This window comes from Toxotes jaculatrix, chromosome 20 (assembly GCF_017976425.1).
Source record: "Toxotes jaculatrix isolate fToxJac2 chromosome 20, fToxJac2.pri, whole genome shotgun sequence".
NCBI lineage: Eukaryota > Metazoa > Chordata > Actinopteri > Toxotidae > Toxotes > Toxotes jaculatrix.
The window spans coordinates 20,166,475-20,181,550 of record NC_054413.1 but is presented as its reverse complement, the minus strand read 5'-3'; the positions used below and the strand labels follow the sequence as shown (position 1 = coordinate 20,181,550).

The following is a 15,076-nucleotide window of genomic DNA, read 5'->3' as shown; positions in this document are numbered from 1 at the left end:
CCCAGCGCTTCTGACAGAAATACATAACACACACAGTGACATTTTCCTAATTCTTTAACCTGACCTCAGGTTAACAACTAAGGTAAGATCCCTCAGGTAAGACTGAACAGGGGAAAGTTGCCTTGTACACACAGGCAGTTTTAGTGATGACAAGCAGTGAGTTAAAGGAACAGATCCAGGAGCAGTAACTCTGCAGACGAGAGAGGAGGAGGAGGAGGAGCAGAGCAGCAGAGTGGGTTCAGGACCACAGCTCCCAGTGAGTCCAGCACAAACACCAGTCAAGTTTGACAGTGTAAGCAGGAGGCGGAAGACAGCAGGAAGCTGTGTGAGTTTACTTACAGGATGATGTTGCGTAGCTTCATCTTCTGCTCTGGTTTCATCAAGTGTGAGATCAGCACAGAGCTGCAGGCTTTAATGACTCTGACTCCTCATCTCACTCTGTAAGGCTGCTGACGTACAGGGAGGAAAGTCAGAAGCTTCCTTAATCATCAGTGTCCAGTTTGTGTTGATTCAGCTCTATGTTCATTTTTCTTTGTTGAACATGAAGACATGTTTCTGATACAAACTACAACCTACAGGACTAAAATCATGAAATAATCTGTAGTTGAATTGTATAAATAATTAGATTATGACATTACAAAAGTATATGAATAATAATTCATGCACAGATGTTTTCATTTATTGATCTACAGATCATTGCATGATCCTTTTAAAGTGTGAATGTGATGTGTTTCTGTGGACCAGCTGATCTTATTCCCGCTCTGTCTCTGCAGGGGACGGATTCTGTATGTTCTGGCAGAATAACAACCCAACGATCAGTTCAAAGTGACTTTTCATGACGGTTGTGTACATGATGGCGGCTGATCTCTGGAGCAGGTTCTGTTCACGGAACTGGATCCAAACACACTTAAAGTAACAGCTCTCCTCATCCTCCAGTCCCCCTCCGTGAGTAAAGTGTTCATTTAATGCCCTAATTGACCATGTGCCCTCCTCAGTCAGACAGATAGATGGATAAATCGATATAAATATATAGTGCAGTAAATTTACTCACAATATCATGAAATATAAGAGAATCTTTACAAACTAAATCAAGGCGTTTTTTTCTTTAATGCTCGTGTTTTTCTTGTGTGTTCTTGTGTTTCAGGGTGTTCCCCTGAGCCCTGAGGTATACACTGTTTTGACAGTCATGATACAGAAGCACGCAGGGTCTTTAACCCCCAAAAAATGATGGATTGAAATCTGGTGACTGGTTTCACCCGGTATCCTCACGGGGGTTAAAGTTTCCTTTTGTTTTCTATTTGCAAACATCAGTAAAAAAGGAAGGATTAGATGAGACCAGGTGGTGGAACAAACATGTAAATGTTGTGGGATGTTTGTTAAATTTTCCAGTAGATGGATGGCATCTGTAGCTGCCAGAAACAGGCCATTAGTTAGGATGTTGAAGGAATTCTGTAATTGACCTGCAGTCAGCAAACATTTCTGCAGCAAATAATTCTGTCTGTGTTTCAGTAGAAAGGGTCAAAGATCCACTCACAGATAACAAGAATGAACCTGATGAACCATGTTCAAACTGCACTGTCGTTACAGCAGCCAGCGTCGCCGGAGAGAAAACCGATGCTGCTCTCAGGTCTGGATGTGAAGCAGCTGGTTAGCTTAGCTTAGCATAAAGGCTGGAGACAGAGGGCAACATCGGCTGGCTCTGTTCAAAATGTGGTGCAAAATCTACAAACATCTCCAAAGACTCCACTAATGAACGTGTTAGGGCTCGACGGTTAAATCCATACAAAAACCTAAGTGTGAAAACAAAAAGTTGTGTTTTTGTGCAGGGTTAGGCGCCCGACTATTTCCTGGCCGGGCACAGTGACCTCTTGTCCTCACTGTGAGGGTGCCAGCTTCCCGGGTTCTGACTTTAACTTCACATTTAAAGTACAAGCATGAGAGTTGTCCCAATTTCCTCATCTGAGTCTCGGCATGAATGTGGTGCACGTATGCTACGGTGGCCCGGAGAGCTCAGCGCCATGCAGCCTCAGAAAACACACGCAACACACAAAACGTGAGAAAATGAAGAAAACATCTTCACTGATTTGACAACTATTCCAAACGCGTTTGACTGGTCGACGCCTTCGTCTATGCACTTTCACACTTGATGTGAAAGTGCATAGACGAAAAAGAAAAGCCAAAACCTCACCAACAAGAATTCACCCTGATAACTGAACACAACAATGGGCCAAACCAGGCTGCTGTTAACAGCTGCTATTTAGAACAAGAGACAACAGACAAGCACTGTGGGAAATTATGGCATCAAGGAATAAGTTTGAAAAACCAGCTCTCAAGGAGGTTTGGCCACGTTGGTCCAAAATATTTAATATAAAACATTTAGCATAAATGGAAAGAATAATACCTAATATGTGTGGGATGCCAATTAGTTTTATCACAGATTTTTATATTTTAGTGGGACATCCGACCTGTGTCTTGCCCCTGGCCCGGTTCTGCTGTTGGCTGTCTCCTTTATTATTGTGTTGTTTCCCAGTTTCCTGTGTGGGGGAGGAGACAGAGCCCAGCCCATCAGCCCCTCAGCAAGAGCTTCCTGTGATATTCGGGACTTGAGTGAACCATTTAAAGCCACTGACGTTTCCCTTAAATTGCTCTCAATCAGGCTGACCCTGGCCCTGACCCCAACAAAGCAAGTGAGTAATCTGAGTGCCCTGAGACAGACTCATTCCAGGGGAGCAGATTAGTTATACAGGCTGACCAGATTTGTCTTTTGACCCCAAGAACCTTAAGTGGTTCTTTAGGCGCAGCTCAGTGGCAACTGAACTGCCCAAATTTTTTCTGAAAAGAAACAGCTGGAAAATTGTGAGTTCCTGTCTCCTTACCTCGTCCTTCATCAGCAGCAAAAGCTGACAGCATCCACACAGTTGTTTGGATGCTCATCGCAGCTCAGCTGGCAAACAAAGAAAGGTAAGACAGTTTTTCACCTTTATTTATATGATCATTCATTTTGATTAATTAAACCAAAGCAGATGAAAGGTACACCATCAGGTAATCCATCCAACATTTGTTCATACACTTCAGCCGAGACCAAAATGGACAGATGCAGTTAGCATGGCTAAAAAGCAGGGACTTCATGTGGCCTCCACATGGTTTGAGTATCTCTTAACAGATGGGACAAAGAACACTGGCTTACCCAAAGTCAACGGCCTGTAGGTGTGTAGGCATAAAGCAGAGTCCCTGCGCCCTTTAGGTTCAATAATGGCTCAGAGACTGGGCTTGTCCTGAGCAGCTGAGCAAGCAAGTACATGCAAATTTAAGTTCACTGCAGTCTAGAGGTGAGTGGACATGTCTACAGAGCCCGTAAGGGGACAAGGTGTATGGGGGGGTTGGACTATATGACCTTAGACTGAGGAGCTCCCATCACTGTGGACCGCACTTTGGCCAAAACAGGCGTGAAGACCTTTCCTTACTGTCCACAGTCACAGTTCGTGTGAAGCTGATTATCAGTCCGGAGTTTTCTCTGGGCTGTGTGTTAACATCCACTGTTTTCAGGGCTGTCAGCAGCTTATCTCTGACCTCAGCCCCTCCAGCTGTTATTCTGCTTTACACACAGTCGGCTGCTTGTCCCTGTGGAATTTCCTCTGCAGCAGTTTTGTCACCTTTCAGTCAAAAATCGCACGCCGCTGCCTAGCATGCTACTTGCTAACGTCCGCTCCTCGGCAAAGAACAAACGAGGCGGTGGCGTACGCTTCTTCATAAACCAGAAGTGGTGTACTGATTGTAAGATCATGCCACAGTCATGCCCTCCAGACACTGAGACACTTACCATCAAATGCAGACCTTTTTATGCTCCTAGGGAATTTACATCCTTTATCTTGACTGCTGTGTATATCCCACCCCACGCTGGGGCCTCAGCTGCCACCCAGCACCCGACCGCTCACATCACTGACACTGAACATGTCCGTCCTGACTCGTTAGTCTTTGTGCTTGGTGATTTCAATCATGTCAGTCTCAAGAGGGTGTTGCCAAGGAGCAAATATCAGTCCCTACAAGGGCAGAAAAATAGGAGATCAGTGTTACTGTGTCATACCTAAGGCCTCTCATGCTTCAGTGAGAGCTCCCTTGGGGGACTCTGATCATAACACAATGATTCTCATCCGAACATACCGTCAGAGGCTGAAGGCTGTAAAACCACAGGAGCACTGTCAAACAATGGTCCCTCCAGTCTATGGAGATGCTTGCCACCACTGACTGGTCTGCTTTAAGTCACCAAATGAAGACTTAGACACGTATACTGATGTCACCACATCATATATTCAGTTTGCTCAGGATGTATGTGTTCCATCAAAGTCTGTTTGGGTTTATAGTAACAATAAGCCATGGTTCAGTAGAGGCATTAAAGTACTACGGAAGGAAAAAACTACAGCTTTTAAATCTGGTAACAGTAACTTGTATAAGGCAGCCAAGTATAAATTTGCTAAAGCGGTAAGGAAAACAAAAAAGGTCTATGGAGAGAAGCTCGAAAACAAGCTGAGCTCTACGAACAGTCAGGAGCTTTGGCGGGGATTCCAACGTATGACTAATAATCGTGCTCCTCTTGCTAATGACCTGAACCTCCCTGATGGACTTCATGCATTTCATTGTAAGTTCGAGACCAAAGGCAGCACAGAGTTCTTCACTGCCTTAACATCTGTGCCCAGTGCTCCACCATTTTTAATCAGAGAGCATGAGCTGAACATGCTCAGGGGACAAAATGGCAGAAAAGCAGCTGGCCCAGACCAAGTATCACCTGCCAGCCTAAAATACTGTGCTTTTGAGCTAGCCCCGATTTTAACGGACATTTTTAACTGGTCTCTTGCAACTCAGAAAGTTCCAGCGTGTTTTAAATCAGCTGTAATTCTACCTGTACCAAAAAAGTCCAGTCCTAACCCTAACCCTAACCCGAGCTGCTGAAATGAAAACAGGCCTATAGCCTTAACTTCAGTCATCATGAAACACTTGGTTGGTAAATATTTAGCTGGTGTTGCCATTGAACCATACCAATTTGCCTATAGAGCTAACAGATCAGTTGATGATGCTGCATCTATGTGTCAAAGTTTAATTTGTCAATTATAGCTCTGCTTTTAATATAATTTCACCACCCAAACTGTAAAACGAGCTCGTAGACATGGGGGTTGAACAGTTAATGTGTAAGTGGTTACTGGGCTTTTTGACAGACAGAACTCAGGTGGTCAAAGTCAACAGCAGGGTATCGAATACCTTGACCACCGGCACGGGGGTCCCACAGGGCTGTGTACCTTCTCCCCTCATGTTTTCACTGTACACAAATGACTGGATTTCTCATTGTCAATCTGTGAAACTGTTCAAGAAAAGGACTCAGGATTTTAACAGACCCATCCCATCCAGCAAACTGCCTCTTTAACTCTCACAAAACACTGAGGGGCATTAGGACTAGAACAACCAGATTCCAGACCAGCACATATCCCAGTGCTTAACACCTTAGAACTTGCACTTTAGACCAGTTTGCTTTGTTTTTATTATTTTGTTGTGGACTCGTATTATTATTTTAGTATCCTAGTTATCTTATAATACTTTTGAACTTGCACTTATTTCTTTCTTTTATTAGGTTTTATAGAAATGTTCTTTTGTCATCATTACGTATGCCAGTGGGTGTGTGAGTGTTTATGACTGCAATATTGTGTAATTACACTGACCTCACTAAATCCTTAACAACTTAGTCGTTTGGCAATGAAGTCTTGAATCTTGATAATGCAAATCAAAGAAGAGACTCAGGTGTTGATGCATTAGAATTCCCTGTGTGTTTTCATCTTTACATTTGTGACGCTGAGCACAAACTGTCCCACCTACATGTAAAAAATAAAAAACACATGAATCTGAATTTGATCAGTTCTGTGTTTCTGTGGGAGAGGAGCCATTGGTAACCGTTTTCCCAGACCCTCCTGAATGTCTGTGACCTCTCTGGACAGTGGGACATAAAGTGTAGTGATGGGAATTCTGGCTCTTTGAAAGGAGGCGGATCTTACGGGTCAGCTCCTTTCAGAGAGACGCTCATAATTCTTTGTTCTTATGTAGCCTCAGAAAGTGCATCCATATGGGTTTAACATACATCTGTCAACATCATCTGTTCATGGTTGGTCATTAGATATGTGTTGAGTGAACAAACCTTATTCTTAACTTCACTTTCTTAAGTATACTATCAAAGCATAAATCAGTTTATTGATAGTTAGTAGTTTCTCTGGCGCCTGGTGCCTGATTACAGCTGCCTTCCTTTGTCTTTGCACCAGCAGGGGGGAGTGAGAAAGCCCTGAAGCCCAAGGCTGCAATGTAAAGCTGGAGTCAGAGCCAAGCTGCTGCCTTTGACATCTGATTTGCTTTATCGGCGCAGAAAGTGGATATTATTACACCCCAAGGAAATATTAAGCACGACAGAGGTCTATTACGTTCATTACATGTAGGGAACAAAGCTGAACATATACTCAGCACAGCAGAATGAATACAATTTAAAATAAACACGATAGAACATTGTGTTTATGTAGTGATATCACATGAGAGACTATGACAGAGACCAGAGGAAACCAGAGACATCATGTCCTGTATCATAATATCCAAGCTTCTCTCACAGGGACACTTTATGAGGACAGTGCACTGTGATATTAGTATTAATATGATTATTCTTAGACTTTGGATGAGAAATCTGAATGATAATCTTCTAAAGTTACTCATTTATGCCATAACACAAAGTATGTCTGTGTGTCCAAAATGTCCGTGTGTCTCTCTCTGCTGCACAGAAAGTTAAAGTGTGTAAAAGAAATTGTGTGTTTTTCCAGACTAAAGCCGCGCAGGTCACCGGTGTCTGTGATGCTGAGAGGCGTGAGGGCAGAGAGGGGCGGGTACTGAGCGTGTCTGAGCCTGCCTCTCAAATAAGTTCAGGACTGAGAGCAGTGAGAAGCAGAGGCAGAGAAGAAGACATCAAAATAAGACGGAGGATTTACGCGCTACAGCTGCCTTTCCCTATCTGGGCTCCTTCGTGGCATCGCAGGATCGAGGAGCGCGGCGCAGCCAGGATGAAGCCGGCGCTCCTGTGTTTGTGCGTCCTGCATGTGGCCTGCGTCAGCGCCGGACTCTTCAGGCGCAACGACCTTCAGGCTGCCCACAGAAACCTGTCAGCCATCAGGGCGCAGGCCCCTCAGAGCACAGGTGGGTGTTAATGAGCTCCGCAGTTTGTCCGCTTCGTTCATCACTGTCACTGCTGCTTTTTTGTCACATAATGAAAACACTGATCTGTGCGGTCATCAAGGAAACTCTACCTCCACAACATTTAGAATATTAAATAATAATTAAAGGTTCCCACAGTGGAGGAGCCACACACAGCATGTGTCACATTATAGTGATATAAAATGAAACACTGCATTTATGGTTAAAAAATAAATAATAGAAATAATCAATATCTAGTAGATGACTTCATGTTCTTTATCTAGAAAACGACATTAAGGATAGTTTCAAATGTACTTTGTCTTCGGAGTTGAATTGATCTTGTTCTAAAAAAATAGTTTTGTTGCTAAGCTTCAAATCCTGAGCTTCAAAGCTTGAAATCCTGCTACAGTGAACATGAATATACAGCAGGCCTGTGGTTGTGGGGTTAAGAGGCACTGGATAGACTCATCTGATTTTTAAAAAAAATGCAGAATCTGTAAATCCAAACTGTACATCAAAATGTCCATATTAGGAGGCAGCAGCACAGACTGAGGTGATCTGTGTCCGATCCCTGATGAACCATAATTCATCTACGGGGCCAGTGAACAGTGTGATAGAAGTTATGTGAACTCAACACTCTTTCACTTCATTTGACTTGACAAGTTTTGGTTTTTGAACTCAAATTTATAACTTTTCAATAGTTAAACTTATAGCTATCCATCGGTGTGTGTGTGGGGGGGGGCTGCTTTTTTTGTATTGTTTTACTGCAATGGCAGTTAAAAATATATGAGACTCAGGGCCACCACTGGCCATCTGCACACATATCTGAAAGTACAATAATTTTTAAACCAAGGCAATTTCTTTTTATTATCAGTGTCACAAACAAGAAAGTCAGAGCTGTATAGTAACAGCATGAAGAGCTGCTGGTTGTGTCAGAGAACTGCTGGTGGATGGTTGATGGTCAGTATGAATTAGTATGTACCGTGCGTTCGGAGTTAAACATGTCTTCAGGGACAAACTTCAGAAATTAACAGGGCTTTAAGAAACATGGTTTAAAAACAAAACAAATCTTAGAATCAATACATAAACAAACAGGTTTTATTATTCAAAGTTGACATGATCAGCAAAACTTTATATTTTAGGAAATGAAAACATGATTCATCAGACACAACCTAAGCAAGAACGAAAATTCCTCCATGTAAAGATAATCCATGACAGAAGAATTTAAAGTTCAGACAAACTATTAAAAAAAAATCTGTTAGAAAAACACGACATTTCACTTTTTCTCTAAATATGATACAAAAAAAATCAGAGAAACAGAAATCAAATGCATGACAGCAACAACTGAGATAAACAGCTCAGAGCACAGGCCTCTGTGAGGTACTACTACCACTGCTACCGCTACTAGGTGTGTGTCTGTGGGCCTCTCTGCTGTGAGGTGGTCTCTGGGCAGTGGGTGAACAAGCATGAATAAGCTGCTGTTTGGTTTTATTAGCTTGTTTGGTTTTGTTTGTTTGTTTGTTTGTCCCTGTGCAGTATGCTTGCACAGTACTGAGTCTCTGGCTGTGCTTTGTGACAGAATGCTGAACAGCAGCAGAGGGGTTTACAAGGCAGGGCTGAGTTTAACGACTGCCACCTGTGTTAGTTCTTTATTTACCAAGCAGGTTAAGTTAAGCTGTTTTTCTTTACCACTGCCCATTAATTCAGCAGCTGTAACAGTCAAAGCAATTGAGCTGCTGCATGTGTTGTTAATGCAGTTTTTGATGATGCCAAGGAGATATAACACAGAGGTACTGTTAATTTACAACAATAATTATATTGAAGCATGGGGCTAACCCGTTATCCACATTATTGCCCACATTATTATATGTTATACATTATTGACATGAGACATAGAAAACAACAATGGACGACTTCCTGCGACGGAGAGATGCACCTTATAATGAACTACACGTTGAGGCGGACTGAGTGCAAACGAAACCTGTCGTACACGAGGTTTCCCGCCGTGTTTCACTAACACAAAGAGGAGGTGAGTCCATCAGATTTTTTCAGCTGTGCTTTTGAATTTGTGTCGTTAAAATTGAGTCACTGCAGCTTTCTGTCCGCAACACTACGGTTTCATCCTCATAATCCATCGCATTTACCAAAGACTGAAAGATAAAATAGTTTAGTGTTATTTTTGCCACAGGTGTCCAGATATTTTAGTAAGTTGTTGGTTGTCTTGTGAGCTAGCATAGCTAACGCAGTAGTTAGCTAAGTGTCACTTAGCTAGTTAGCTACACAGTCAGAGTGGAGCTGATTTATTCTGGATCATCTGCATCAGTACATGAAGATGCTGCTTGATTTTTAATTTAATGTCTCAAATCTTAAGTGAGAGGGGGGTAACCTGTGTGTCTGCTGAACCTTTGAGGATTTGTGTTTCTGTTTTAGGACCTAACCACCATGAAGCACTCCTTCGCTTTCTTTTATTTTATGTTCGATTCAAGTTCGTTTTTTTCTTTGTTGTTTTTTCAAATTCAGTGTTTAGCAGTGGCTTCATGAGGGGATATGTATAGAAATGAACTCGTCAGTGTGTACTAAAACAAAGACTCTTAGCTCTTATCTCTATTTGTATATGGGACACAAACCAGGACAGAGGAGCAGCTGTCCTCCTTGGTCTTCCTTGTTTCTTTTCAGAGGACACATCTGAGCAAATCAGGGTGTGACCTAAGAGAGTAAGTATTCATTTTAACTGCAACTGAAACTGCAAGTTTTCTGTCCATTTTTCTCACAGAACCTTTTTTTTCACTTAAAGCTGGGTACATTTTCCAAATCAGTTCAAAACTGTGAAAACTAACAAGTGAGTTAATTTTTTAAAGAAGATTTATAAAAATGCAGTAAGGTTGTGTTATACATGTCTTTTTCCCTCCAGATTGTGGTTAAATCTGTCCGTTGGTGAAGTCCTGGATCATGAAGGGAATGCGTGTTGGACACGAAGCTGCCCTGCATGATGCTTCGTGAAATCGTCAGCGTTGCCGTGGTGGAAGAGAAGATGATTGTTCTGGTTTGTTATACAGATAAGCACTGTGTACTGCCCAAATGTTGAAAAAAAGATAGAGGTGAAAAACAATACAGACTTGTTCTGAAAACAAGTTTGAACTCTAGTAAGGAGGAATATGAACAAACAGCTGATAAATATCAGATGAAGAGATGAGTGGACTTGTTTCTGTAACACATTCATCATACACATGACACCAGTAAATGAGCAAACATGTTGAAAGCATTCAGAGGTCAGCTGATGAATGTGAGCTTGTCCATGTAAAGACGACACCTGAAGCTTCAGGCGACCACTTGAAAAACCAGGTTCAACAATGATGAGTTCAATGAAGTCTTTTTCTTTTGAGTTGTGTATGGCGAATGTTAGAGACATGAAGATGCAGTTGTGTCTGTGATTTTTGTTAAGCTGTTAGTATGCCACATGTTGAGACTGTACACACCATATTACACCCATTCCATCCATTTGACTCACTGACGGCAACAACTAATGGCAGCAACTGAAATACTTAGCCTTCGGCACGGTGCCCTGCTCTCTGATGTATGATCTACTGTTAGGTTTACATGTGTTCATAGTTACAAGAGTATTGAAGGGATATATCTTTTTAATGAGACACTTTTATGTACAACCAGGTTTGATACTGCATAATTTTCGCAGAATTATACCTGTTAGTGGCAGGAGTATGTTCTCCGTCATGGAAACTTTAAAATGTCAGGCAGCTCCTATGTTTGAGTGGCATAACCTGATCTGGAGGAGGGAGGCCCTCTGCTCCACAGGGAGCAGCACAGCTGGCAGCTCATAGCACATCATATACTGTATCAACATGGAGGCGTGTGTGTGTGTGTATAAGAGGTTTAATAGAATGATAGAGTCTTATCTCACACACATTTCTTAAAGAATTCCTCCCTGGACTCATGACAGGAAGTGCACCTGTCTCCACCTCACCTGCAGTGCAGCGACCCCCTCCTGTCTCCATGGTTAGGCTGTGGTCACTGAGTCTGTATTTGGTCAAGATGTGTCTCTGACAGCAAAGACTTACTCTGCCAGTTTCTATTCATGGTTTAGGGCCATTTAACAACTAAGTTTGTTTTGAGTTTCGGTTTGATTTGTCCAGTGCTCAGTGTCTAACGGCCTAACCCTTCCCTGAATGCACTGGGTCACCTTTCAAAACTTTAGGAGCAAAACTGCTTTATATCTCTTCTTAGATCCAACCCTCCCTGCTAACTGAACCATTTTTTAAAATACATTATTGTGGTACATGTTTTATCCATCAAACATCAGCGTGACTATGCAGTAAATTAGGATTTAATGGTGAAGCCTGACAAGAGGCAGCAAGGCCCCAGGCACCTCTGTCACCTTTCTAGAATTGGTTGCCTTGGGCACATTCATTATCTTGTCAGTCTCACTGCTTCCTTCTTGAGCAGGCCGTGTGGTTTCAGTGGCTGCTTATCTGCTAGATCTCCTAATGTCAACCTCTTCAAAAGACCAAAGCCACAGCAGCTCTATCCGACTAGTGAATTATTTCAGCCATAAAACTGTGCTGTTAGGCTGCAAATCGGAAGTGACTCTGTATTTTGTATGCATGCACTTTCATAACTGTGTAGGATGAATCGCATTGCTGTTACATTTACTGTGAAAGCTTAAACATGTGGCCGGGAGCTTTGGTGACTGCTTGTTTTTTGGTCTCATGATTACAGCATAATTATATTATGATCTTAGGTTATGAATATAGCTGTAAGCGGCAGTTTGTGGGTTCTGACCTTTTTGAGTTCAGCAGAATGAAGAGGCTCAATCGCCCAACATTAAAGCTGCAGTAAAGGTTGTTAAACAACACTTAACATGGTCCTTAAAGTGTTTTCAGGAACTTTAAAGTCTCTCCTGATTATCTGGATGAAAAGATATTCAGTTTGCTGTTTGCACAATAAAAAAAATCTTTTAACCCATTTTTTGAGTCCTGCCTTTGTCTCCCATTTCAAACAAAGACGGCAGCTGGAAATGACACATCTCTGTTCTCAGTTTGTTCGACGTGAAACTAAATTTATAATTTATATTAAAATGTATATTTGTGTAACATTATTTTTAAATTGTTTGGCAGCAGCTAACTGATTTTTTCTTTTTTATCCTAATGCTGACTGAATGTCAGACACTAAGCTAAACACACTGATGTTGTTTCAACAGTGTCTTTGAACCAAGGCAGACAGAGGCCACTGTTCGCAAGGAGAGGACAGTATGAACGACAGAGTGCACCGGTAAGCTGGAGACCTGCACAGCCCTGTGGCTTATCTTCTGTTGTTCATGTGCACAAAGAAAACAACGGCTCACATGTTGGTAGATGCTATCTCCTTCAGTGAGTTCGCCTCTTTGGAAGCGTAACGGTTCAAAAAGCTTATCATTTGTGGCTTTAAATAAATACAGCTGAAACGTATTTTGAGAGAAAAAGATGAGGCAGTGTCACTGTAGAGGAGTCAGACTCTGAAGCTGATGCTCTCTTTCTGTTCTCCCAACCTTCCAGAAATCCAGAGTGGTTCCTGTTCCTCCAAATGATCCTCCTCCTAAAGTGACGGCCAACTCTGTGAAGCCTGCGTGCTCTCAGCTCACACAAAGCTGTTTACCCCAGTCTGGTTGCTGTGACCTACACGCCACGTGCCACTGCCGCTTCTTCAATGCAATCTGCTTCTGCCGGAGAACAAGCTCGCAACATGAGAAGAAAACATAAAATATAACTATAGGAGGCAAAGATGGCAGCCCGTGCAGACTGGGAACATTTGGAGGCTTGTTAATGAAATGTGGTTGTTAAAGCTGAAACAATGAGACACGGTCAGACCAAGAGCTTTTTACCTTTAAGACCAGGTGAAGTGAGACAGAGGCAGCGTTTGAACCCTCCACCTTTGGATTAGGAAGCAAACTCTTTATCACTGAGTCACTGGTAAAGTCAGTGCTGAGTGCATGTATGCATGAACAAAAAATATCAAAGTGTGTAATTGCTCAAAGCTGTTGTCACACAGCATGTATTATGATTTTACAGTTTAGATATTTGTAGCACAATTTGATGTACATATTTTAAAATGGAGCTGAATACAGTATTTCTAAAACGAATAAAGTATATTACTGCCTGCATTCATTCATGTGTTCATGTCTGGTCTTAAATATTTAACAAATTAAAATTATATGCATGCTCATTTCAATTTGTTCCTGGTGTTTTAAACAAACGTAATTTTGGTTTTAAATAAAGTGTATTTTTTTTATGTATGTGTGACCATCTGCGTTCATTCATCCATTTGAAATCAAGCTTTTTAAAAAATGTTTAACAAAAGAGCAGTGACATTCATACCGTGCATATAGCACCAAATAATTTTTTCAGTTTTCACAGAGAACTTTTCATATAGAGCAAGTCTAGACCATACTCCTTATGAAGAGAGCAGGAGGGAAAGGGAACATAACACAGGGCAAGTTCCACATAGAAATGGATAACAATAACAATAATAAGACAAATACTGACAGTTGTAGCAGTGGGTGTTGAGCAGGGTCATGGGGGCCGTGGGTGGTTTACAATCACAGATCCAGACTCTGCAGCTCCAAAGACAGAAACACCCGCAGAGAGTGACCATTTAGTAAGAAGCATTACAGGGAAAAGAATGCAAGCAGATGGAGGGGAGAGAAGAGAGGAGCTCGGTGCATCATGGGAAGTCCCCCGACAGTCTCGGCCTATAGCAGCATAACTAGGGGATGGTTAAAGGAAACCCTGAGCCAGAAGTGACTATAAGATTTATCAAAGAAGAAAGTTTTTAGTCTGCTCCTAAAATAGATAAAAACTGTAACAGTAGCAGATTTAGTGGTCAGCAATTGTAAATGCAGCAAGTGCAATAAAAGAGGAAAATGTTAACATGTTATTGTTTCTGAACAAAAACCTATAAATCTAATCTGTGGCTCTAAACATGGGGAACCAAAGGGGACCTTAGCCAAAGGTTGTGAATGACAGCCAATAGCAGTTTCGATTTTGTTTAGTTATTTGCAGTTTTTTTTTTAATTTGCCCTCTTCTGTTAAAAACTGAGCAAAAATCTTAACTGAAAAAGTAAAATTTAAATTTTGACTTTAAAAGTATTTTTTATTTGCCTCAAATCTTTGTCCTGTGTTTTATTATGATCATAATCATGATCAACTAATTGAAAATTGGAAAATCACAAAAGCATTCAATGACGATAAAAATTCAAATTTTCAATTTTCAGTTAAATTTGCATATTGCATTCAGGTCATTATGACGCATTGCTCCGCCCTACACAAGCGTAGATAAGCTGCTTTTCTGAGTAAAGAAGTATTGATAGTGGTATCAGCAGCACTCGCCATGTGTTTACTTTGTACCGGATCATACCAAATTTTGCAGTAGCGCACACTCCTATTAGTTTCTATGTTTTGTTTGGTAATACATGGCCTGTGATATAATGGTCTGGCTCAGTTATCACTGGCCAATCATTAGCCAATCAGAGATGACGACCCTCCTGATTGTTAGATGGGTGGGACTTAAAAAGGGGCAGGTGCACGCCGGGAAGACGCTAGAAACAAGATGGATGCGGAGACGCTGTTTGTGAGTTTGTTCAAATCTGTGAAATACTGTTGATCAGGTGAAGACCCGGGACTTTGAGTCAACGTGTAACCTGTTCAAACCGCACGCTGAGCCGCGTGTTGGAGCTGGTTTCAGCTCGTAGTTCAGCTAAACCACGGTACCACTGCGACCACCAAGCGCCGCACCGAGTCCGCCATTAGCGCGCCGGTTCGGAGGAGAGGAGAGCGCGTGTGCGCGGAACGCAGACTTCCACCGGGTTTCTGAGTGAGTA

The 15,076-nt window shown here is 42.0% G+C and overlaps 1 protein-coding gene across 1 annotated transcript; it reads left to right on the top strand.

Moving 5' to 3' along the window:
• The first annotated feature begins 6,950 nt into the window (after positions 1-6,950).
• LOC121200546 (agouti-signaling protein-like) lies at positions 6,951-13,434 on the top strand. Its single transcript, XM_041065919.1, has 3 exons — positions 6,951-7,212; positions 12,422-12,492; positions 12,756-13,434. The coding sequence occupies exons 1-3, from the start codon at positions 7,080-7,082 to the stop codon at positions 12,957-12,959; spliced, it is 408 nt and encodes a 135-aa protein (XP_040921853.1). The 5' UTR covers positions 6,951-7,079; the 3' UTR covers positions 12,960-13,434.
• Positions 13,435-15,076: the final 1,642 nt, after the last annotated feature.

Bases quoted from the DNA above. Each gene is read 5' to 3' on its own strand.
- LOC121200546 (XM_041065919.1), top strand. From the start codon at position 7,080: ATGAAGCCGGCGCTCCTGTGTTTGTGCGTCCTGCATGTGGCCTGCGTC. The intron at 7,213-12,421 runs GTGGGTGTTAAT...TTGTTTCAACAG, and splicing joins GCAGGCCCCTCAGAGCACAG to TGTCTTTGAACCAAGGCAGA. The intron at 12,493-12,755 runs GTAAGCTGGAGA...CCAACCTTCCAG, and splicing joins ATGAACGACAGAGTGCACCG to AAATCCAGAGTGGTTCCTGT.